This window comes from Argiope bruennichi, chromosome 9 (assembly GCF_947563725.1).
Source record: "Argiope bruennichi chromosome 9, qqArgBrue1.1, whole genome shotgun sequence".
NCBI classification, from domain to species: domain Eukaryota; kingdom Metazoa; phylum Arthropoda; class Arachnida; order Araneae; family Araneidae; genus Argiope; species Argiope bruennichi.
Genome location: NC_079159.1, coordinates 121951081 through 121976447, shown reverse-complemented (window position 1 = coordinate 121976447; position 25367 = coordinate 121951081). Strand labels below are relative to the sequence as shown.

The window sequence follows — 25367 nt, the reverse complement described above, 5'->3', positions numbered from 1 at the left end:
ATATTTTGTACAATATGATCTTGGCCCTCTCTTAAATGCAATACCAACATTAAGCATAGTCTTATTTAAACCAGTATATTATGAAAAGCTATAATTCTGATAGTTACATTATATTTACTTAGAGCAGTTTTGTCATAGCTGCGTCCAACGGATCTATGACAAAACTGCATATGACAGTCTTTTTCTGAAATCATCTATAAGAAAGATAAATGACGTGAGGTGAGAAATCTGTGCCATAGAATATAGTAGATGTTAATTGGTTATAAATTTTCACTTCAAATCCATTAATATCGACAGATCTGAAACTGTCTCTTCTAAATCAATTTAAGTTTTTCTGCACAAGTAATAATTCACCAATCTTCTCTCTCTCTCTCTCCCTCTCTTTAGCTATTTCCTGGTGTACTTTTTAATTTTTTTTTTTTGACGTTAAAAGAAAACATATTGATATTTAAAATTAAATGAAAGAACTTGAACTTATTATTCTAATGATTTCAGGTCTACATAAAAATGGTTAATTTTGTTTTAGTGAGATTATTTAAAAATAATTATAAAAAAACTTTCAAAAAACGCTTTTATCAGAGTATTAAAAAGGGAAACTACTTTCATTATCATAAAGGCATATCTAAAAACTTTAAGTATATTGAAATAGTGATCACATTTATGTTGTATTTCAGTTCTTATTCAATGAAGGTTTTTTTGTTTGTTTCTTAATGATATTCATTGTAAGTTTATAGTCTTTCCTATTGCCTTCTGCCCTTCACATTTTAACGATTTATCTTTTAGCCACCAAATCGTTGATAAAATGATTTCTCCTACTAAACATTTACTTCATTCTGATAAAATTAATTAAGTAAATTTAATATAATAATTACAATTTAATTTTTTAATACACGGATAACTTTTTCCTTTTTTAATCACTTTTAAAATGCTGTTTAAATTTATTATTTTCTACTTTTTACTCTTTAGTTTCCAGATTTTAAAAAAAGTGTCAATATAAGTTTTATTCGGTAATCGAACACTCTCACGCTGGTTTTGCAATGCTAACTTTTGAATCAGACCGACTAGTTTATTTTAAACTTATTTCTATATTTTATGTAATTATAAAATTCCATCGAGAAAAACAATTTACTTACTGCTAACATTCTAGATTTCCAATAAGAAATATTATTCTAATTTGTCATAATATATTTTCTGTATATTCTACTGGAATAATGTCTTACATATGAATAATATTTCTATTTTGAAAATAGATTATTTTAATTTTAACTATTTTTATTTTGATTATTATTATATATTAAAGAAATGTAGAATACGACATATCCTTAAAACCGTGAGATTTGAAAAAAATCTTTTAAGAAAGCCGAAATTTTAAACACATTTATAATTTTTATCTTTCAATGAACATTGCGCTCTCACTTCTTCACAATATTGTTTGATTTCTAATAAAAATTAATATTTCCTGTTTCTTTGCAATATTAAAATATTGTTTAGAACTTTTCTATTTTTATTATTTTCTGCTTTTTAGTCTTTAAAATATTTCATAATTCATAGTCACAAACATTTGAGGATCTAAAAATTAATATTTCTTTAAAACTAATATGATAGGGCTGTAAAATCAAGTTTTAGCTATATTAATATACCAATTGATAATTATGATTTCTAAAGTGGTTAAAATATTATATTATTATCGATATCTAATAACTGCCTAATTTCAAGGCTTTAATAGAAAAGAAAGTGAAAGAAAAATCGATTACAAAATTTTATTTTCACAAGCATGGAATATACGAAATTAAATAAAAGCATTTAATAACATTGACCTTTTAAAAAATAGCCTCACATAATATCGAATTGTTGAATTTATATTAAAAAAATGTCTTAATATTTGTTGATTTATGATTTCAGCTCTCCCCAATAAACATTTTCCATATCATTACTTCAAACCTAAACAAAAAATATGAAAAAGCAGTAAAATGAAAAACACGCTTCCGACTTAAAAACAACAGCCATTTTTAGTTAAATATGTATTACGCTCTTCCTAAAAGATTATAATCAACATCTAAATCGTCTTTAATCTTTCTTTTATTATCATTTTAGAACTGGCAGCGTAACAATATTATTGTAAGATCAATCGAACTACCCATATAGTGATGCATCTTTATAATGTATATATTTTATGTCTGTATTTAATATATATAAAAGATACTTGATTGTTTTGTAATGTATATATGTAAATGTCAGCTAAAATATTATAAATATATTTACTAAATGTATAATAAATAAGTTTACAATAATAAATCATTCAGTCATCCAAAATACACGAATTGCCCCATCCAATTCACAATGATATGCATAAAATAATCTTTAAATTAAATTCTTATGGCCCCTACGATAATATTCATCCTCAGCTGATAACCGTTAAATTAGTTCAGTGAATTGATCTAATAAAAAGACTTTTTAGGCCAAATATTTAGTCAAGATAATTAATAAACCATTTTATATAAACATTTATAGTATTATTTTCTGAAAAGAATAAGCATCAACTAAAGTTACATTGAAATAATCTATTCTGAATTTTCGATGAATAAATTAAATATTGGACGGTTAACAACACAAAAGGAAGCGTACATTATATTTAATGTGTTTTAAAAAAGACTATTATATATTTTTAAATAAAGGAATGAATGATAAAAGATAAAAAAAAAAAATGTGCTTTTCAAAAATTTCTAAACAACAAAAAGATATACTTTCGAAAGATAAGAAGGCGTTATTAAAAAAAAAATATTACAGCCGATTTCATTGAAATGACAGTAAAATATTTTATTCTGTACTTTATTAAAGATTAGCCACCTTTGGCTATCAGCCGGTTCGCCAATCTTAATGCTCGTTAAAATTTTAATTAAATATTTTATGTAATTCCTATTTAAATAGCTTCTTCATCAAAATATTTTTAAGCTTCAAATTTTGATAGTCATATAATTCATTCATAATATTATAAAGGCCTTCTGCCATAACGTAATATGTATCTCTCCAATTTTCTGGTAGCTCCCGTAGAATTTATGCTTTAAATTAAAGTAGAAATGGTTAAATTGCGATTAATATAAGAGCATTTTTTATTGAAACGAAGCATTTTTTTAAAAAAATGAGTACTGAAAACGGAGTCGCTGAGTATTTAAATTTAATGGGTACTAAAGAATATCTTTCTTAATTTATATAATATCTCAAGAAGTTTTCTACAACATTTTCTCAGATTCATTCTGAACAGATCAATTAATTAACAATGTTTAGTTTCAAATGCATGAAACTCTAAGAAAATAAACAGAATCGTTTGAAATAATCGGTCGGAAACATAGAATTGTCAATAATCAGAACACAATGCGCATGCGTGAATTTTCAATGCCAATTACGGTATCGCAAATGCGTGAATTTTCTACGCCAGTTGAGGTAATGCTACGCAGATTAGAAATCTTTAATTTCCTTTATTGTGTTTTATTTTAATTCAAAAGTACTTCAAAATGAATTTGGAAGATCGATTAATTAACAATGTTTAATTTTAAATGCATCAAACACTGAGAAAACAAACAGAATCATTTGAAATAATCGGCAGAAAATAAGTTAAGCCAATCTTCGTTAGCGTGGGGAAAAAACTGAAGCCTTACTCATTGGGCGGTGGGGAGATAAAAAGATTTTTTGGTGAGAAAGTTAGTTTTTAATTAATAATTAAAATTCGAATTAAAAATTCAAAAAATGGGACCCCAGGTGCACATTCCCGACTCCCAAGATTTGCATGTGCCAAATTTGGTAGCTGTAGGTCGAACGATCTGGCCTGCAGAGCGCCAACACACACACACACACACACACACACACACACACTGAGCTTTGTATAAGTATAGATTATTGCTGAAAATTTGGACAAACTGGAATAATTTTTGAATTATGCTCTCTCTCTCTTTTTAAAATTAATCTTAAGTTTAATTTTTCATCGTAAAAATTAAATTGAAAGAAAGGTTATTAAAATTTGAAAATTATTCTGAATGAATTTCATAATAGAGACACATATTTAAATAGCAAAAAGGAAGGGGGGAAATAAAAAAAGAACAGAAGAAAAGCAACATTGGCATTTAAAATTATGTTGGCTTATGCAACAACTTATTTATACTTTTAAACTAATGAACAAAGAATTGGAAAACGTTGTAAGAAACGCTCACTTAAAAACCGACATAAAAGAATTTCATTTGGACCCTGTAGATCTTTTATTTACTAACAGACGAATGGGAGTCACAGAAACGCGGCGCAGCCCTTGAAGTATTACAAAAGAGAACTGTCATCCTCAAATGAATCCCCTATCATTTATCCGAAACAGAATCCCCCAAGTATCAGGTACTGCGATCCGACCCTCTGCCCCTAACACCTTTATTTACTAATTGAGAAGAATGAAATTCTCCGCATTCCCGGTAGGGCGTCTGACACTGACTCTTTCCCCACCGGGGATGACCAATCCCCACCTCCCCGAGTTCCGTGGCTCCCCATAAAAGGCATCCTGCGCGCGGGCGAGCGGCTTCTGAAAACAGAAACATGAGAGTGCGACTCAACATCCCTCCGTTTTAAGACCAAACTCAGTTGTGGGGGTGTTTCACTTCATCTTCCAACACCACCGCGCGCGTGCCTCCTTTTCCGCCGTTCTTCCGGAGATACCCAGGAGTTACATTCGAACCACCACCGTCCGTTCGCCTTTCAGACTTCACACCACAGAGCGATGTCTTCGGTCAAGACCTCGAAATTCGTGTACCGGTCCACCGCCGGAGGGGCCGGGGACCTCAGCATCGAATATGGAACCGATCTGGGTGCTTTTACCAGACTCGAGGTAAGCAGCAACTTCAGAACGGATTTTCTATTACTGCTTCCAACACCACCGCGCATTGCTTCATTTATGAGAAATGTAACAGCTTCAGATATTTTTGGTAACGGAACTTGTTAAATATCTCACTGTCTCCCATCTTAGATATTTGGATAACTACTGGATCTGAGAAAAAGGACTTGTTCTGTTATGAACAGTAAAAAATGGATTTGCTATACCGTATGAGTTTCTGGGTAAATTTATAGCCGCTGTATTACTTCGAATGATTGCTTCCTGTTTTAATTAAGATTAAGTTTTGGGGAAAATATCCGGACGATATTAGGAACAAAGTATTAAAATTACCTCTCTTATTTTTTTAAAGTATTAAAATGAATGTTGATTTAAAAGAATTAGCATTCGATTTTTTTTTTCTTTTTCTTTTTTTTCTTGTCAGATGGTCCTCCGTACTGTCCAGTATCGATTTAAGGAATAATACATTTTTGTTTCAAAAAATGGGTTATAAATAATTAATCTGTTACACTCGAAGTTTCATATTTAGTTATCGAAAACTCCAAGCTATGTTTTTTGTAAATTTTAAAAGCTAGAGAAAACTTAGAACTTCCTCTTTTCTTTTCTTTTTTTTATTATAATTCACCGGAAAATGATTTTACTAGAATGTTTAGTGTGGTTCGAATCAATGCCAATAAATTTGTTTGTGAAATAGTTGCATGAAATAATAGAATGTCAAGTCAATTATGTTAAGTTATTGGATTACAACGCAATTTCAAAAAGAATAATTTTAGTTTGCCATAGTAGTTATAATCATTTCCAAATATATAACTGAAAACGATGTTTTAAGATGAATTCTGTTAAATTTAAAATCAGAAGCATTATATCACTTAAAACAAAAAGACAAAGTTGTACTATATTTTATCTTCCTTTTAAGATAGATAACTCACTATGAAATAACATTCAAAATTATGTATTCAAAACTATATTTTAACATTACATTTATAGAAAGAAATTTCTGTTTGAAGTTAATTTTTACAATAACTACAATAATATAATGTTTATAATTGATACACATTTACTGGACTCCGTCGTCTTCCCTTTTCTTACGCAATAGTTAGTTTAAATGCCTTGAAGCAAAATATTTTTTTAGATTAGATTACCTTTTTAGATTATTATTTGCTAATGATGTTGGAGGCAGTTTTTACAAATAAATCTGAAAAATTCAATTTAGAACATGACTTTATATTCTAAATATAGTCGTAGGCATTTTTTCCTTATCCATTTAATTTATCCTTAACTTGAATTATTAACAGCAAAATCTAGCTTAAAAAACTGGGGTAAAAATTTTCGTTGCTTGCGTTCAGAAGAAATAAATGAATGATCGATATATATATATATATATATATATATATATATATATATATATATATATATATATAAGGAGTTAGGAGTCTCATAAGGATAAGGAGATAAGGAGTTTTCAAATAAAAATTGTCATATTTTTCGCCACCTTTCTTTTTATATTACATAAATCGCCTTTCGTTATTTTGATCATTTTCCTATGTTCTATTATGTATTTATTAATGTGATTGTAATATTTCTGTTTATTAATATGGTTGTAATATATATTTTTTCATTGAAGTTCTTTTATATGGATGAACAATGAGCTTCATTTTATATTCATTATGAAAAGAATATCCATTTTATTACTGTCTAAATAATCGTTATACATAATTTCTCAAATCAACATATTTTTTTAAAGTTTAAGCTTTTCTCGATATAAACAGACCTTTCTAAATATTAATAACGTCTCCACAAACAACAAATGTCCTCTTAATTAGTGTAATCTCCATATCACTTTAAAATGTAAAATTTTAACCTCAAGCGAGGATAGGGAAAAAATGCAGAGAAATCATAGCATAGAGAGCAGCATAGACGAACAAACTAGGGCAAAAGTATAGAGAAATCAGTCAATGCGCAAGTATAGACGAACTCCAAATTTATATTTCTACCATATGGATGAAAGCTTGTAAATGTCTTATTATAATTTCATTATTATCATTTGTAATTGGTGTTATCTATCTCATTGATGTGTAAATGAGAAGATAACTTGTTTCAGTTTAAAGTCAGAGTGGATGGGAAAAACAACGAAGAAGAAGTTTATCATTCAATGTCAGTGTTGTAAGCTATTGCTTTATTATTCTAAATGAACTAAAATTTGCAAGGATATTTGAATAAAATGACACTCGTCAAAGATTCATGAAAAAGTATTTTATTTTTATTTTTATAATTTCTACTTACTTTGAATTATTATTGATATTTGCTATAATTTATTATTTATTTATTATAATTTCTTTAAATAAATCATCAAATGGCGAAATCGAATATTAAATTTGACACACTTTGCAGTTTCGACAATTTTTTACCTTGTAAAATTATTTTACCACATGGACTTAACTTTTAAAAACTTTTCTTCGCAAGAATTTGTTATTAAAAATTGCTTAATCGTAAATTATATAACTAACATAATTTTTACTTTATCGTATAAAGTATTGTAATCGCTAGAAAAATCGAATTAACAGCATTCTAGCTATTAATTGTAAAAAAAAAAAAAAAAAAAAAAAAACCCTGCTGTCACACACTAGATTTAATAAAAATGTTAGATCTAGGCAAAGATCGGTATTTTGTGAGCGTTGTTCGCCAATGCGATGCAATTAATTCACAAACACCGATTTTCTTTACTATGCTACAGAGCTCATTTTCTCACATAAAAAAATAAAAATATGGACACTCATGGCACGAAAGGCCTTGTCCAAAGTTTGCATTTATATGTGAAGGGGGGGGGGAGGGTGATAACACCTTTATTAGAGAGAAAGTTTTGGAGATAGACCACTCTCACTGGTTAAACCTGCAGTAAAAAGTCTATGTTGTGTACATGAAATGTGGTTTCGCTGGACAGGCCGAGAATTATAGGATAAGATGATTTCTTTTCACTAGGAAAATTGGATCAGTCCAAATAAATTATTAGTGACCATTCCTTTATTGACATTTTTTATTATCGCAATTAAAAAATATTTAATAAAAAACCACTTTATGTAGTGCCTCAATAATCAGTTTTGGGGAGCAGCTGTCGCATGTGTAAAATCAACACCATTTGCCGAATCCTTCCTTAAGATGTCTATTAAGTTAACACAAAACTTGAGATGATCTTTCATTCTACCGGGAATGCCACACAACAAATAGATGACCAAATAAACATTTCTGCAGACAGTTATGTTTAGTCATGACAAACATTTACCATATCAGTGCTTACAAGTATGAAACATTTGCCGAATCCTTCTTTAAAATGTCAGTTAACACAACATTCGAGGTAATCTTCAATCATATCAAGCAAACAGCACAACAAAATGATAACCAACATTTAGTATTTTTGAAGTTAGTTATGAGTAATGACAAAAATCATCAAATTTATGCCTGCAAATAAGGGACCAAAAATCAAAAATTTCCTTCGAAGGAAGATTACGACTTTACTTCAACGAAACCTTTTTAAAAAAAATATCAATAAATTGTGAAACTGAACTCTTTAAACATTCCGATTGTAAATGCTCTACAAAACTACAATTAAATCATTAGAAAATACTATTAATTGGACAAAAAAATTATACGTAATACTCAAACATTTCAAATATTTAAATTAATACTTTGTAATATTTATCTTATCTCTAATATCTCCCTAATATTTATCTTGTTTAGGGCTCCAATATATCAATATCAATATATATATATATATATATATATATATATATATATATATATATAATGATATGTAAGGATTGTAATTATTGTATTTCTAAAAATAATATTTAATTGCTATAATTTTTATTGTATAAACTAAATAAAATGTTATGGCAATAATACAAAACGTTTTGGGATAATTCAGGTTCACGCTATATTTGAAAAATGAACCGTATTCATTTAATATTGAAATAGATATCGCATTAAGTTAAGAAAGCTAAGTGCACATAGATTATAATAAAAAGCCAAACAGTCTGTAGTTAGTTTTCAGCTTTAGATGTCACATGAGTATTACCTCAAGTGAATTAACTTCGCTTTTTAGTTTAATTTAGTTTTAGTTATATTAACGTCCTGTTTTAAAGCAACACTAGGGCTATTTTGGGAAGGATCTGGTCATTTTGAACCGCGATCAGATCACGAGGACGACACCTGAGCTGGTGAAAATCCAAATTTTCACACTACAACAGCGGGAGGACGTTCGGCCCCGACGGATTTAGCGTGCACTGGGCCCGTTTATATTATGCTTCTTCGGTGTAATTGGGGTTCGAACCTGACACCGAGGCTTTACCATCAGGTCACCGTGGCCCGAATTAACTTCACTGTCTCCTTTCGAGAAATGCTTCTGTTACGAATAATTAAATTATATTTTTGGTACTGAAAAATTTGAATAACTTACAGAAATCGACCATTAAAAAATTTATTTAATGTTTCATTTTTTCAGGAGATAATTGTATACTGCTATTCGTATATTATTTGTAACATGGATAGAAATAATTTATTATCTTAAAAGAACTGTTTTAGCTATTTAATTATCTTAAATTGTTTGGGTTATTGTTAACAAACTTTCATGATTTGTAGCTCCTATCCTTTGGGATCTTTTACATTTTACGCTCACTGATGACGATAAAAAAATAATTTTATTCATTTATTTATAGGCAAACAGTTTATTTAAAACATTAAAACATATTCATATACAATGTAAAGTGATTTAGAAATATTATACAATCTTGTAAATACGACATAACATAAACGTCTCATTAGATTTTTAAAAAAAGCACAATTCTAATGTTAAAAAAGTAGATAAGTGAAAAGGTCAGACATTTCATAACTTTCTAAGATGTGGAAATGCCGAAAGGTTGTGGCATGTGCAGAATTAAGAAAATTAAATAAATATATTTTTTAAGTCGTAACAGTTTAATAATTGAAAAGTTAACAAGGGGGTTAAAATTACTTTTTATAATGGGAAGTGAAATAAATATGATGAAAAAATGAATGACCAAAGATAAATATTTTTTTAATCCAAAATTTCATGCCCGAAGATTTGTTCCTTTTTAAATGGCAGAGTTTTGTTTTAATTACCATTCTAATTTTGAAATGAAAAATATCAAATTTATTACATCAATTGCAAGTAGATTGATTAAAATAGAAAAGCATTTCCTTTATTGTGAAAAAAGCAATATCTTTCTTTTTTCCGTTTTAAAAAAATACTTAATTTGAGTAAAGGGAATTGGGGATAAATATTAAACTTAATTATTACGAAATAAAAAACTGTGAATTTGACTGGAGCTACGAATACTTCGCATTTTTAAGGAATGCAACGAGATATTTTATTATATTCCTTTTGAGATGAAATCAAAGAAATTGCACTGCCCGATCTTTGCACATGATATACAATATTTTGATGTCAAGACGTGTTTAAAAATAAACAGGTTCTATATTTTTTACTTCCATTTTTTTCTTATCTACGTATTCTAGTCTTATTCCTTAATCAGAACATAGAATATATTTTAGTATTTTATTTTCAATAACTATTGTTTCGTAGATCAGTTAAAGAAATGAAGGATGTATTTTCTTTTTTGCTTTCATATAAGTTGTGTTTACTGGTTTTATCAAAATTTTATCATTTTTTAAATATCTCGCCTGTATTCCTAAATACTTATGATCGGAAACTTTCATTTCCAATTTTCTTTTATTCTAATCCCGAGTTTCTTAACATCATTTTCTAATCGCGATCTTATTTAAACTGTAAATATATGACACTACTCATCTATGAATGATGAATATGTTCCTGAAATGTGTACATATAAATAATAAAATTACTTAAGAAAATGAAGCGTTCACCAATAATAAACTAAACACCTTGATTAAATGTACTCATTTGTAAAATTTCATCGAAATTCTTCAAATAAAGATTATTTTCCTCCTAAGAAAGAAGAAGTAATTGAAAATGTTTTGAACTTTGACTTGGAGTTGGATTAATAGTTTAAGAATCCATCCCTAACTATGCCGGATTGGTTGGCTTTAGTTTAGTTAGTTTCGTTACATTAGCGTTCCGTTTCAAAGTAGAATTGAGGCTGTTTTGGGACAGTCCTCGTAATTTTGAACCGCGGTCAGATGACGATCTGAGATGGTACCCACCTCTCCAAACTTCTGAACCATCCCAGCAGGAAGTCACTTGGTCCCGACGAATTTAAATTGCATCAGACCAGCTTACACGGCGGTTTTTCGGTGGAATCGAGTTTCGTACTTGGAACCTCCTGGTGCCGAAACCGTACTACTGGACTACCGTTGTCCTGCCAGTTTTGCAGAATTTTATTAAAGCGAAACTTTATCGTTCGCGTTTTTGATATATAATTTAGTCAATATATCATCGAATTTCTATTCAAATTCATGCTTGTCAGCAGATATACTAATTTGTGGGAGGGTGAGGGGAGTTCTTGAATTCTAAGTTTTTAAATCATTAAAATGTTAAAAGAAGAAACACCAAACTGATAAGGGTACACGGATAGGCAGAAAATATACAGATGGAAACGAGTGATACCGAAGGGGCGTGACTTGGGATGCAGAAGTGTGTTGAAGGTGATGAGATTTCTTTTGCACGGTATTCGCTGCATTTTTACTTTTTCATATACGAACTACAGAAGAAGTACCGTAATCGTCAAAAAATTCGATTTCGAGATTTTGACGAATCTCCGCGTTTTAGGCTTCCCTGAGTTCAAAAATGGAATATGTCTGCCTGTTAGTCTCTGACAAAGATAATTCATAAACTTGACGGATGAAATTTGGTATATGGTCTTTACACCAAATTTGTAGATTTTTATCTACGAATCTATACGGATGTTCAAATATAAGTTAATACGATAACTACAAAACGAAGGCAGCTAAATAATTAAAATTCGGTACACAAATTTAACATCTATAGAATCAAAGTTTAAGCTAAATTCAGGCAGGGGTTGAACGTCTGTCCGTCTGTAATTTCAGCAGCATGCAAACCTGATAATTAAAAATACGCAGTAATTTAAATAATCAAATTTCGTGACTGTAACTGCAGTTCTGTGTCAAAATTTTATTTCAATCTTGGGATGAGCGTGCCTAAAACACAAATTCGGATGATATTAAGTGCATGTCAATTTCCAAAACATTCACCAAGAATCACACGACAGATTCATTAGAAATGCTGAATTCATGGTAAAAATTATATTTCATAACTACTGAACGCCAGTATCTTCTAAGATGTTCTCTGCCTTACTCAATGTCCACCATTTTTTGCGGGGATTGGGGGGGGGGCGGGGAGGATTCCTCTTCTTGTTTCTGGTGTGTGGAGGGGAAGTGATAAGTTACGCAGCTTCTGAAAGTTCAGTGAGTCCTTGAAAAATATTTTTAAGAGCATCTGTTATTACTTTGAGCTCATTCAGATCTTCAGAGGTTAGAGTATCATGCTGGGTCAATAGGTTAAAAGAAATTTTTATGCCCAAGTATCTGGACAACAGTGAATTTATTCGATTCCAGATTTATTGTTTGTATGAAACAATTCTAACTTGGTTTATAAAAGATTTATGTGAAAGAGCTTTCAAAATGCTTCGGACCGTTACATCAAGCAGAATACTTAATTTTTAATTTTTGCCTTCACATTTAAATGTAAGATTTTTTTTTTTATATATCTTCCGGATTGTTATCTGGTATAATGTTTTCTTTTTTAATTTCAAAGTTAGCGATTATCTCTTTCAATTCAACTTGAAAAATTAAAATTATTAACATTTAAACGGCTAACTATTGAAACTTTTAAAATTTAAACTGGAAATCATTTTGACAAACATATTTCATATCTACAATTATATTTTAACTATATAATAAATATTATGGAAAATTAAGTTTCGTATTTCCTAATATTGGAAAAAGATTTTTTTAAACCAAAAAATTAAATTAGAAATATTTGTAATTTTGTTTTTTAAAAAAAATTACCCGAGTTCACAATGATGCAAGTTTTAGTAAGTTTTACAGTAGGTCCCCGATATGGAAAATTAAATTAAAGGATTCGGATGCTAGTTTGTGCATATCTAAGTTATTATGTTGGTTTGGTATCTAAGTTTTAAAAGAGCACTACTTTTGAATATATATATATATATATATATATATATATATATATATATATATATATATATATATATATATATATATATATATATATATATATATATATATGCAATTCGTTACGATTATCATTACTATTTATTTAAACATAGAAAAAATTCTGGAAAGCTATTTCTATGTATGAACGAATAAAAAAATTACTCCCTTCTAAAACTATGTTTCCCCGGAAGAACTACAGCTGACAAAAATAGTAAATGTCAAAAAAAAAAAAAAAAGTTTGTGTGAGAGCGAGAATGCAAACAAGATGAAAAGTGTCGAAATAAAAATAAAAAAAAGCGGTAATCCAAACATTTGTTGAATGTGGTTATAAATATTCACTGCTCCAATTCGTCTTTCCTCTCATACCAACCTTATCATGCTTTTTTTTTTTCAATCCTCTCTTTCATATTTATTTTCCACCGGAGTTTAAAAGAGAAACGAGGGCATCCCACAAATGCCTGTATTGATTCCAAATCCACCGTCATCTGGAGGGCATTTCGCCACCGATCCGGAGACGAAACTTGCACGATATTGGATTTGGGAAAAGAAGGGAACACGATATACTAAACTCTAGAATACAAGATTTACTTCCGAATTCCAGTGTTAGGAAATGAAAGATTTAGCCAATGAGGTGAGCGTGCGATGCTTATTGGTGATTCTAAATTTGGACACGAGACAGAACTTTCACCCCCGCAATATGTTTTGACTCACTCATCTCGTGTTTCCTGCGAGGAGGGGGTGCTCGTGCTTTATGACAGGAACTCGGGAAATAATTTGCTTGTAACATATTATGCGTTGCTATTTGAGGGAGAATCGCCTTCGAAACGAGGCTAAAGTTCTGACTTTCTATTAACAATGCGTTAAATAATTTGGCACATTGATAAATTGAAAATTGCCGCATATGTTTGTGGTGCTTGTGGCTTCGCTGTTTTGTGATGGAGCGATTTTTCTTACATGTTTCATAAAATAATCTATCTATTTGATAATACTGAGTATGATTTATATATCAGACATATGAATATTTTCACCCACTACGCTTACTTTTGTTATTGTGAAAGATTGTTACGAGCGAGGATAGAGCGAACCTGGGACCTAGTGGTTCGCAACCCAGACCACAATACAAAAGCAATTGCTCGTGAAGTTTAGCTGTTAACTGTCTTATAAGCGTTCACTACATTATCCTGGGATATTCTCCCCTACACAAAGTCACGTGTGTTCACCTCAGTTTCTTCGGTGTCACACATGGACAAATGCTTTTTAACATGAATAATATTAAATTTAAATGGTGCAGCTCATGTCAGCTTAGGAATTGTTTCTTGAATCGAAATAAAATAATAAGAAGAAACGGGAGAACATAAATATTTTTAAAGATAGATTAAACTGCTTATAGCGATTTTACGGAATAGTTTTTTTAATCGAAAATATGAACAATATTATAATTATAAGACTTTAAAAATTCTTTATTTGTATATGTGTAAACAGGTCGTCCAAATGATTTGAAAATTATTACAAAGGTAAGATTTGGCTATTTCTTCTTAAAAGACCCTAGAGATTCCAAGTCTAATCTATGGAGAAATATTTTATGGTCTTTTTCTTAGATCATGAAATCAGGATTTCATTCAAATGCCACTGAAAGGTATGAACCATACTGATGGTGAATTCAAGGCTCACAAGAAATCCTATCTTATAGTTCGGGTGTCGGAACTTTCACAAGGAACTTTTAATGTCTCGGATTGAGATTTCGATTTTTGAGATGATTCCGCATCATAAAAGGATTTTAAATAAAAACTAAAATTTTCAAGAAAATTTAAATACAAAACCTTAGTATTTAACTTCCATAATTTTTCCCTCATCTAAAAAGAGGATTTTAAAAGGTTTGTGAAAGGTAAAAACACACGAATTGAAAATCTATGTGTTTCTATGATATAGTACTAATTTGAAAATATTTCGAGGTTGACTATTATCTGGGCTGACTTTAAAAGGAGGAAGAATTTTCGAGCTCTGGAAACAATAATATAAAAGTAATTCACTTGACTTGACGATGTATAATAAAACATTCAGCAACAACAAAATATTCATAATCTTCGAAAATTCATATTTTCATATTCAGAATATTTCAATATTCATATTCAGAAAATTTCAATATTCATATTCAGAAAATTTCAGTATTCATACTCTGAATATTCACATTTTCATCTGGAAGCATGAAACCTAAAATAATTTGACTGCGTTCTTTGAATTTATTTAAAACTAATAATAATAATAACATTTTTTTAACGAAATTTTTTTTTCTTTCTAATTTGTATTCAACTTTTTTTGTTAAAATTTTTTTTTGTATTTACATCATTAACTATGATTCTCAACTTTTTATTTCATATTGTCATAAAAAAAACAACCTTCTTTTCAGTGTTTAGATTAGATTTTCTTCATTTGAAATCACTTCATCTGGCCTTTCAGTTAAGAAATATTCAATTGGCCGATTAGCGATTTTCTTAATTTCAGTTCAAATATAAAAGTGAAGATTTCATTCGAATATATATTTTATGAAGCTGAAGATAAACAAATTTCATCAGCACAAAATATTTATTTTGTATTTGCATTTCTATAATTTTTCATTCTACAAAAGTTATTAAAACAGTTGTCAAGGCAGTATTTGCCTAGGGTCGCTAGCAAATCGATTACACTTTATTTTCTTAATTGCCAAATAAATAAACTAAAAGAAATGTAAATTCTAAAAATTATAAAAATTGTAGAATAAAATTAAAATTTCAAATACAATTGCTCTGGTCTCGATATGCCTCATTGAGTTCATTTAGTTATTAGAAAATTAGATACCAGATATATCCTTCAATAAGATTCATTTTGTAGAAACAGGGATGTGGGGCGGTCTGGAGTGATGACAGTTAAATAAAAATTAATGCATTCTTGCATGGTTCATAAAATAAGAAAATACCTTAAAATAAATTATTAGCATGTTAAAGAGTTGAAATGTAAATCTATATTAGCCACTTTATTAAAAGGTGGGCAGGCGTCTTAATATGCAGTGCCTAAAGCTGCTAAGTACCTAAATGTACCATTGACAGAAATTAAAATGTTCGCTTAAAGTTAGTAGATAAATTTTTCAGAAAAAAAAGAGAATAGTGCTTGTTACATTTTTCTGATACATGCTCTCTCCATAGATCTTTAAAATACGTAATTTTCACGACAAAAATAAATTTCTTCGTCATTTGCATCGAAACTTTAAAACGGTGTAAAGCGCATGTCGAAGCCGAGTCATCGCTGTCATTCAGTGTAAAAATAAAAATAACGCTTCCAAGTGATGTGGTAACAAATGACGCACCTTTCCCCAAACTAAAGCTGTTACAAAGGTTGGGATACTGAGTAATGCTTTCTCTTTTGTTGGAGTTGGCCCAGAACGAAGCAAAAGGCAGAGTAATAGCTAATTGCAACAACTAATTGTTTCATATATTTACGAACGGGAAAAACTGCCTTCCCCAAATATTTATTTTTGTAGAAAAGATGTAACAAAAATACGTTTCACTGTGCTTAAACTGAATAGAAAAGTAACTAACAAGTGACATTCTGTTAACATGAATGTTAATCAATAAGCTTAGATATTAGCAGTAAAGGATATTGCTGAATATTGTTACGATATCCTTGTAGTGTCCTAATTGCACAATATATTTATGTTACAACACTTAACTGATATAATATCAGAAACGATCGAAAATAACTATTAACAGCATGCACACAAGGTAATCTCATAACTCAATTTATACCCAATTTTTTCTAAAGTAACATTTGAAACATATTTGTATTAAAACACTCTTTGTAGTTTTATTTAGAACAGGGTTTCTTGAAATGCGATGTCAGCGGGTTCGTATGGACAGATTCACAGAATTTCTCATAAAATCTTTTTTTTTTTTCTTTCAGATTGTGCGAAATTTATAGAAAAAAAATAGTGAAGAAAACTATTTCGATTTCAAAGATTTCTTGAAAATTTCGTAAATTAAAAGTTTTAAAGGAATTTCTTTTTAGTTATCATTACCGTTTAAATTTGCCTCACTTCCTTTTTAATTTTGGGGGTTGAAGGGCTTTCTAAAAAGGAACTCGGGAGTGAAAAAAAATTATTTCAAAAACCTTGCTTTAAAATATAATTCAAACTTTTAGCTGAAGCAAATAGAAATAGTTTGATTAACTGAAGTATCATAAAATAAAAGAAACACAAGGACATTTTCGTTTCCAAGATAAAAATTGTAATAAAATATATCAAAAAGAATTAAAATACTCTCAGCTTCTGAAAATTTTTAGTTTAATAATTTTTACATAATATTATTATAAAAGTTATCTCCTTCATTATTTTTTAATTTATTCATTTTATTCAAATTCTTAATCTTTTATCCATGCGCATTGAAACAATTTTAAAGTATGAAAATAAAATAAAGTTGAAAGTTCTATTTCAATAACTTTAATCTAGCAACATAATTATTGATATTCAAAACAGTCAAAATTAGGCGGTTGGAAATCGCTTTTTAGTCCCTTACTTCTAAACAGTTGCAGTTATATAAAAAAAGAAACTTTAAAAACAAAAGTTATTCCTCTCAATAAGATGCTAATTTATCCTAATTTGATTTATTTTCCTATTTTCAATTTTAAGGAAGTTATAAGAACATGAAAATTTCAATTCCTCTCCATTTTTATTCTTTTTGAACTAGATGGTCCATCTGCGAACTCAACCGAGGTTTTTACATTTCTTACAACATATCCGAAATCGGTTAAAATCCAATCAAAATTACTCTAGTCATCTTAATACATACGCACACGCACCCAAGATGCACGCTATTGCGACAGGTAGTCTTCCTACCTTTTGAAACCTAAGGAATCTACCTAAAATGGAATATACTCGCAAACCTTTTTGCTTTCATTGGAAATTGTACCGGAGACTCCGCTATACAAGAGTCTCCAATACAGTTCGCTTATATTTCGAGGAGCATAGTGCAACTCATATTAACTATAAGAGTTTGATTGAATTACTCCTGAAGTGAGGAAACTACGGAAACCGTTTTCCGTAGTTTCATCAAATAATTAATCACCAATTTTTCTTGCACTGTTAAAAGGCAAGAAATAAAAGAATTTGTTCATATTCTTGGATATGAAAATATGTTTTGTAATTATGTTTGGGATATATAATAATAAGTTTTTGCTTCCTAATTTAATTCACTCACTTTTGATGAATTTAATCAGCATAGACTACAAAGATATTTCGTATACTAGGAAATAGATTCGGTGTACTTATTGCGATCTTTCAATTTTTGTGCTCTCTGTTCTTTTATATATATTTTTATCAGTATATTCATTTAACACGCTATTTGAAGTGTTTGCATGAGATACGTCAATTGCGCTGTGTCAGTTGGATGCTGGAATTAACTCGCTTGAAGAATAAAAAAGGAGTGAAATTAGAATAATGCAGAAGATCAACTGCAACTAGGTGTTCCGTAATGCAAACAGTTGCGATTTTCATTCTGTCTTGATATGTGACTCCATTAAGACGGCTTATGCACACACACACACACACACACACACACACACACACACACACACACACACACATACACACACACACACACACACAAAACTTTTGTAAGCCTACTAAAATGAAGCAATTTAAATTTCTATCAGTTTGTTAAAAAAGAGTTTTTCTGAAGGAAGCAAAAATGTCAAGTTATGAATAAAGGAATTAATCGAGTAAATCACGATTTTACTACTAGAAACCTTATAAGGAATCCTAAACAGATTTTTTTTACAAAAATTGGCTTTAGCATAGTAAAAATTATTAATATTTCTAAAGCTATCGAAAGCTTAATTATTTTTAAAGTAAGATTTTATTTTGAACTGTTTTAAAATTTTAATTTGAGCTTAGTGTAAAGAAAAAACATAATGAAAAGTTCTGATTTCAGATTAAATCAATTAAAAACAACAATAATCAAGTTTTAAATTTTTTAAAAATAAATTTCGTTTATTTGTTTTTATTAATTGCTAATATTTAACTAATATTACTAGCTAATATTAATTATCAATTGCTAATTAAACAAATAGTAATAACTGTTACTTCCTCAAATAAGAAATGTTTGCAAATGATTAAAAAAAAAGGATATTTAACCCTTTGCACTCGGAAAAGTAATTCGATGCATAATTATTCACTTTATACAAGGATTTGTCTATTGCTCTGAAAAATAAATATACATATAATTGCTTTAAATTTAATTTCCCCGAAGAATTAATCTACATCTTTTTATCATTCTGTAGGCATTTTTAAGAGTCAAAATTGAAAAATAAATAAATAAAACGTCAAAACAGTGCACCGTCTTAAATGGTGATTGAGAGTCACATCAGAGTGCAAAGGGTTAATATTCTGACAAATATGAGGACGCATCATCAAAATGTATGAACATAATCAAATGCATAGCATTTCATGTTGATATTTTAGAGATTCTAAAGATTCAAACTTAATGAAATGATTTTATGTGACCCACACAAGCATCAACAATTTCGATAGAACTTTCGATTGCAAATGCTTCTTATGATCAGTAATATACTATTATATGCGAGAAAAAGAATACTTTTCAAATGAAGTAAGATTGATCCCATTGATGATAAATTCAAATCAACAAGATGTGTGTGTGTGTGTGTGTGTTTTCAATTGTTTTGTGCCAAATTGTTTGGACCAGGTACGACTTCTAAAATAAGGTAGCCGTACTACTTCAATTAGAATAAACAACGAAAACCTCTGTAAAATGTACGGATTTCCTTTTTATACCTCTCAGATATATTATTTCACATTTTGTGTTATGATGACATAACCTGAGTTCGCTTTAATATATTTAAACTATTTTTTGAGGAAACATAGTTATATTAACTATTTTTTGTTGGAAAAAAAAATAACATGTCCAGCACATAATTTCTCTTCTACCTATTTTTCTTACTACCATGATATTGATTTCAGCAATTGCTTAGTAAAATCTAGGGATACGGAAATGGAACATCATTTTTGATGTCAATCTAATCGATTTTTATCTAAAAATAACATATACATTTTTATGTGATTCTGATAATTATAATAAAATCTAATTGAACTCAACTATATAACTTGCGACCAACCATCATTTTTTTTTTTTTTCGTTTTCGGCCTCAGTGTTGAAAACTGTATTAAAATGCATGTAAAAATAGACCAACAGCAAATTCATTGTACAATAGGTTATCTATAACGCAATATTAAACTTAAGAAAAATGCATGTTCAGACTTTTTCTGTGATGATTTGTAAATGCAAATACATCTCTCTGTATATGGTTTTTCGGGGTTTTTATATTATTAAATTTTATTAAATTATATCTAATATTCCAACACAACAAATCATGCGATTTTTTCAAAACATTGCATCATAACTTCTTGGGCATTTTTTTCCTAGTAAATTCTAAAAATACCAATCATAGTTTGCATTTAGCTTAAAACCCTTTATTATATTCAGTAACTAACTTAATAAATATTTTATTTCCTAGTTTAAATGCTTATCATTAGTGATAAAAACTTTTAATATCTCTTCTTATAGGTTCTATCTCTCTTTCTTAAGATACTATGAATAGTTTCTGAAGTTTTCTCACGTATTCTGTGTCTTTTTTTGCAGGACAAAATCCGACTTCTACAGGAAGATCTCGAATCTGAAAGAGAGCTTAGGCAGAGGGTAAGTAAAACCTAGTGGATTTATTTATGCCTAGTATTCTTCCTTGGTGTCTTCAATTTTTTTCTTCTTTTAAATGAAGTCTTTCAGATAAATGCATTTTAAAGATTTTCATTGTTTACTACAGGGAAGGATTCTCACAGTTTTCCATATTCATATCATTTAAGGAAATATACCATCTACACCTAAACAAAATCAATATCAGTTTTCTAATCTTCAAGTTTCAAATAATTTGATTTTTTAAAGCCCATAATCAAAATTTAAATAATCATAATCAAAAATATAGAGTATTAGGGAAGAGTGGAATGAATGAGCCACAATCCGACGAACTTTCTTTCATTCAGAACTTCATTTTATAGTGTATGCAAATTAGAAATAAATAGAATTTAAGTTTAAAAACAAAAAGAATTGAATGAATTAAATGGAATAAAAACGAAAGAAATGACGAATCCGGCCTGAAGACTTTATCAAGGGTCACCCTCAGACAGGGATTTATTTCTGTGAGGGATCTGACTTTCGTCCAAGTATTGATCCCTCTTGACCTGAAAATCCCAAGAAATTGAGGTTTTTGAAAACAAGAATTAATATCAATAAAGAAATGCCAATAAAAATAATAATGTGCAAAATATTATTTCAAAATTCAAGGAAGACAATAGCAAAACCACTACAAGACCACTATCAAACTATAACCCCCCCCCCAAAAAAAAAAGAAGAAGATGAATACAGAAAGCTTCTATTAAAAGATTTGAACTTCATATCATTATCTAAACAAATTGAAAAAACAATTCTAGTTCTATATCATATAAACGAAACAATTGTGTGTTTCAAAAATGCCTGTATTTCAAATGTAAAAGTCCTTACTATGCATTTTTTGTAACCTTACTTCCTGTGCACTTTTTAATCATCTTGTTAATGTGATACTGAAACGTGACATGATTCATACTAATCATACCGATCTTATGACGAGTTTATTGGTTTTGGAAAGCATTTTTACTTAAATTAAGTATAAATTGTTCTAGGTTGCACTCCTGGTTGAAATAAAATTGTCTTTAAATTCAATGAACGATCACTTTGCCTAAATTACATGGATCTGTTACTATTAACAGTTTTTCAGTATTATTTTCTTCGCCGAACTTTCAACGCGAAAAATGAATAAAAGTGTCTGACAGAAAATAAAAGAAACAATAACAAAAAATGAGTTGCATAAAAATAGACTAAAAGCTTCTGGTATAAATATAGTTCAGTCGGCGTCATATAATTAAAAAGTTGTAATTGTAATGCAGTTTAATAAATAATAGTTAGAGGTGTAGGTTACAACGTATTAACATAATTTACATAAAATTACTCTATAAGGTAAATGCTAAAATATAAAGCAAATAAATTTACAAAATGTTTAGTTTTTTCTCTCATATAAGTAATCATCAAATAATTCGACTTCAGGAGTTTGATTATTTTCTACTTTATTCACTTGACTTTTTTTCAGACTATTTATGTGTGCTTATAGGAAGGCAATAATCGAACAAGCTTGGAGAATGAAATTTGGTACATGGTCTTTGCATTTTAAATTATAGATTAATGTGATACCTTAGACGAAAATCGACATCATGAAGTTTATCTGTAACCCTATCTATATGCCCGTGAATATGATTATTCAAAAATACACTAAGTTGGATAGTTGAACTCTAGCCTATAATTTTAGTCTCAAAAGTTTAAAATCTGTGTCAAATTTTGTATAAGATCCTTCTAAAGATGCTCACACACGTGAATCGTGTGTGAGCACGACTTACATATGTAGCAAGCTAAATTGATGAATTTTAACATATAATATTATCACTGAAATCGAAAGTATATGTCAAATCATAGAATGTCTCTTCATACGCATGTAAAGGCGACTGCTCAAAAATACGACGAATTTTTGACAGCTGAGTTATAGTTCGATATCAGATAAGTCCCGATCAGGCAACGGATAATACTGCTCGAAACAGAATCGCAGTTCGATATAAAATATTCCTTAATAAGGCAACGGATATTACTGTATAGAAACAAAATTAATTAAAGTTCGATATCAAATATGTCCCAAAAAAACAACGTATTATACTGTTCTGAAACAGAATTACAGTTCGATATCAACTATGAGCCAATTAGGCAGCGGACATTACTGTATAGAAACAATATTAATTATAGTTCGATATCAACAATGTGGCAATAGGTATTACTGCTCCTAAATGCTCTTCATTATACGACAATATTGAAATAAAATCGAATCATGTTGTGGAAAATGTATTGGAGGGGGGGGGGGCGTTATCAGTATTTTTTCCTGTTGTATCTCATTTGTTTCCTTATATTTTAAAACACACCGACATCTGGCTGCTTTGTAACAGAGCTCTGGATTTAATTATTTTAATTCTAATTGCTCCTCTATTTTATCCAAAACTAAAACTATAGACATAGACAGAAGAGTATTGAAGGCGTTTCTTAGTCACTATCTCAATGAATGAATTCCCCCACCCCCTCTTAGCTGGAGCATGTCCCTGTCGCAGACATCGTACCCAAAGGGCGGACAGAAAGTGCCAAGAAACAGGAGTCCTCCTTCACGCGCCAAGAAGAAGACAAGAGTTTTTGAGGCGATAGTGCCAAATAATCGCGAGAGAGATGTCCTCGCTTTTCATCCTCAAGAGAAATCACGGAGGAAGATCTCCCCGAAATATACATGGCATCCACCCTCAACCATGACCAAAATTAGAAGCAGGGATTCCTCATGTTTCTTCTTCTTTTTTTGCGGGCGGGGTTAAAAAAAATGGGAACTTTTCCAAAAACTTGGCAGATTCCTTCCTACCAACGGAAAATATTTAAGAAAAATCCAGAGGGGGGCTTATCTACTTAAAGCCAGTTGATAAGCTGATTGATTGAAGGCTACATAAACAAAACCCATTTGAATTTATGAACTTTTTTACTTTTAATTGAGAAGCTTCATGCAAGGAAGACAAGGAAAAAATGTAATAAATTAGGCCACAAATAATTTATGAATAGTAAGCCTCAAATGGCCCTATTCAAAAAGATCGAGAAACATTTCCTTTTTCACTAATCTCTTTCATTAAGTGATTCAGACATGGTACTCTTTGCATTTATTTGCAGAAAACATATCTTAAAAGCTTTTTATTGCAATCTTGGAGAATGTCTGTGAGGTGAATATATATACTATATATATTGGTATTAATGAAATCTTGAAAATTAGTATTTTCTGTAGGCTAAACAAATATACCAGGATTAAAGATACAGTGGTAAAGCCATATTTTATGATTCAATTACGTTCAACTGATTTCCGATGACTTCCATTTTTTCTTATATGCTGTATCAGTGTGACTTTTATAAAAAATTGTGCATTGATCTAACGTATAAATGCATGTTTCAATTTAAATTTTAAAATTGTAAAAGGCAAAACTCTTTTCCTTCAGAGAAATACAATATTAAAAAAAAAAGCAGAAACAGCCTAATTTAAGCCAGTTATCAAATTAGTGAATGTCAACATAAAAATCTGACATTTTTCATTTTTTGATATGTAAAAAAGAATGGTCAATAGCACCTCCGTTGTCCTTCATCCGATCGGATCATAAAAACTGAACCAAGTGTAAAAAAGAACATCATTACCAGATACAACGAAGAACTTTAACAAAATGTAAGCCTTTGCAACTTCTCTGAAGATAATATTTCATATGCATGTTACATACAGGAGAGCAAATCAAATTCTGTATGGTAAATGTGATTAATCCGGTGATTATATATGATTACCGGTGATTAACCATACTCACCGCTAAACTTATAGATGATTATGAATAATCGTCACCGGAGACTATGAATATTAACTGGATTGATCACTTTACCATACTTTTTTGATTAAGAAAATGCTTGCTGTTCTGATAAGAAGTTCTGTCACCTCACCAGATGCCTTATCACACAAAATTTGAATGGATTCCAAAAAAAGTTACACTTTACTACTCGCATATTGTAAGGACAGTAATAGACAGCCAGTTTATGTCGTGATGCGTAATCGAATAACAGTTATATTTAGTCTGGAAAGTTATCAAAACTTTTGTAAACGTGATTCCTCAGCCTCCCTCTTAAAAGCCTTTCCCAGTAAAAGATTGTGGTGAATCGCATATAAGCCAGTAACAACTCTTCTACCCGAACGATTGTTTTGGTATAATTGTTAAGTTACTGGACTGCTAACCCAAAGGTAACAGGTTCTATCCTAGCGCGTCTCAAACCTGCTTCAAGATAATCAGAAACTGTCCCCAACTGATTAACGGTTAATCAGCAAGAATTTACCTGGGATAGAGGTATTTCATCGATTTTTACTCTCTTATCGGCGGAGAGAAAATATATGTGAAATTATTGATTGCATGATTGTTCAAAGGGAAAGAAAAAAAAGAATAATTTTTTCTATCTTAAGAAAAATTCCATCAGAATGGAATTTTTATTGATGCACTCTTTATTATGTAGCGAGCAAAGAATGGGAAACAAATAAATGTAGCGAATAAGGCTTGGCTTGAAAATACAATTTCATGGGAGAAATTGTCCAA

General features: G+C 29.8%; 1 protein-coding gene across 1 annotated transcript in view; it reads left to right on the top strand.

The window, feature by feature from the left end:
- The first annotated feature begins 4620 nt into the window (after positions 1-4620).
- The window catches only part of LOC129984793 (paramyosin-like), a 61741-nt gene continuing 40994 nt past the window's right edge, over positions 4621-25367 (top strand). The window contains exons 1-2 of the mRNA XM_056094749.1: positions 4621-4861; positions 20734-20790. Coding sequence (XP_055950724.1) covers positions 4754-4861; positions 20734-20790 — 165 coding nt within the window. The 5' untranslated portion in view covers positions 4621-4753. The remainder of the gene's footprint in view (positions 4862-20733; positions 20791-25367) is intronic.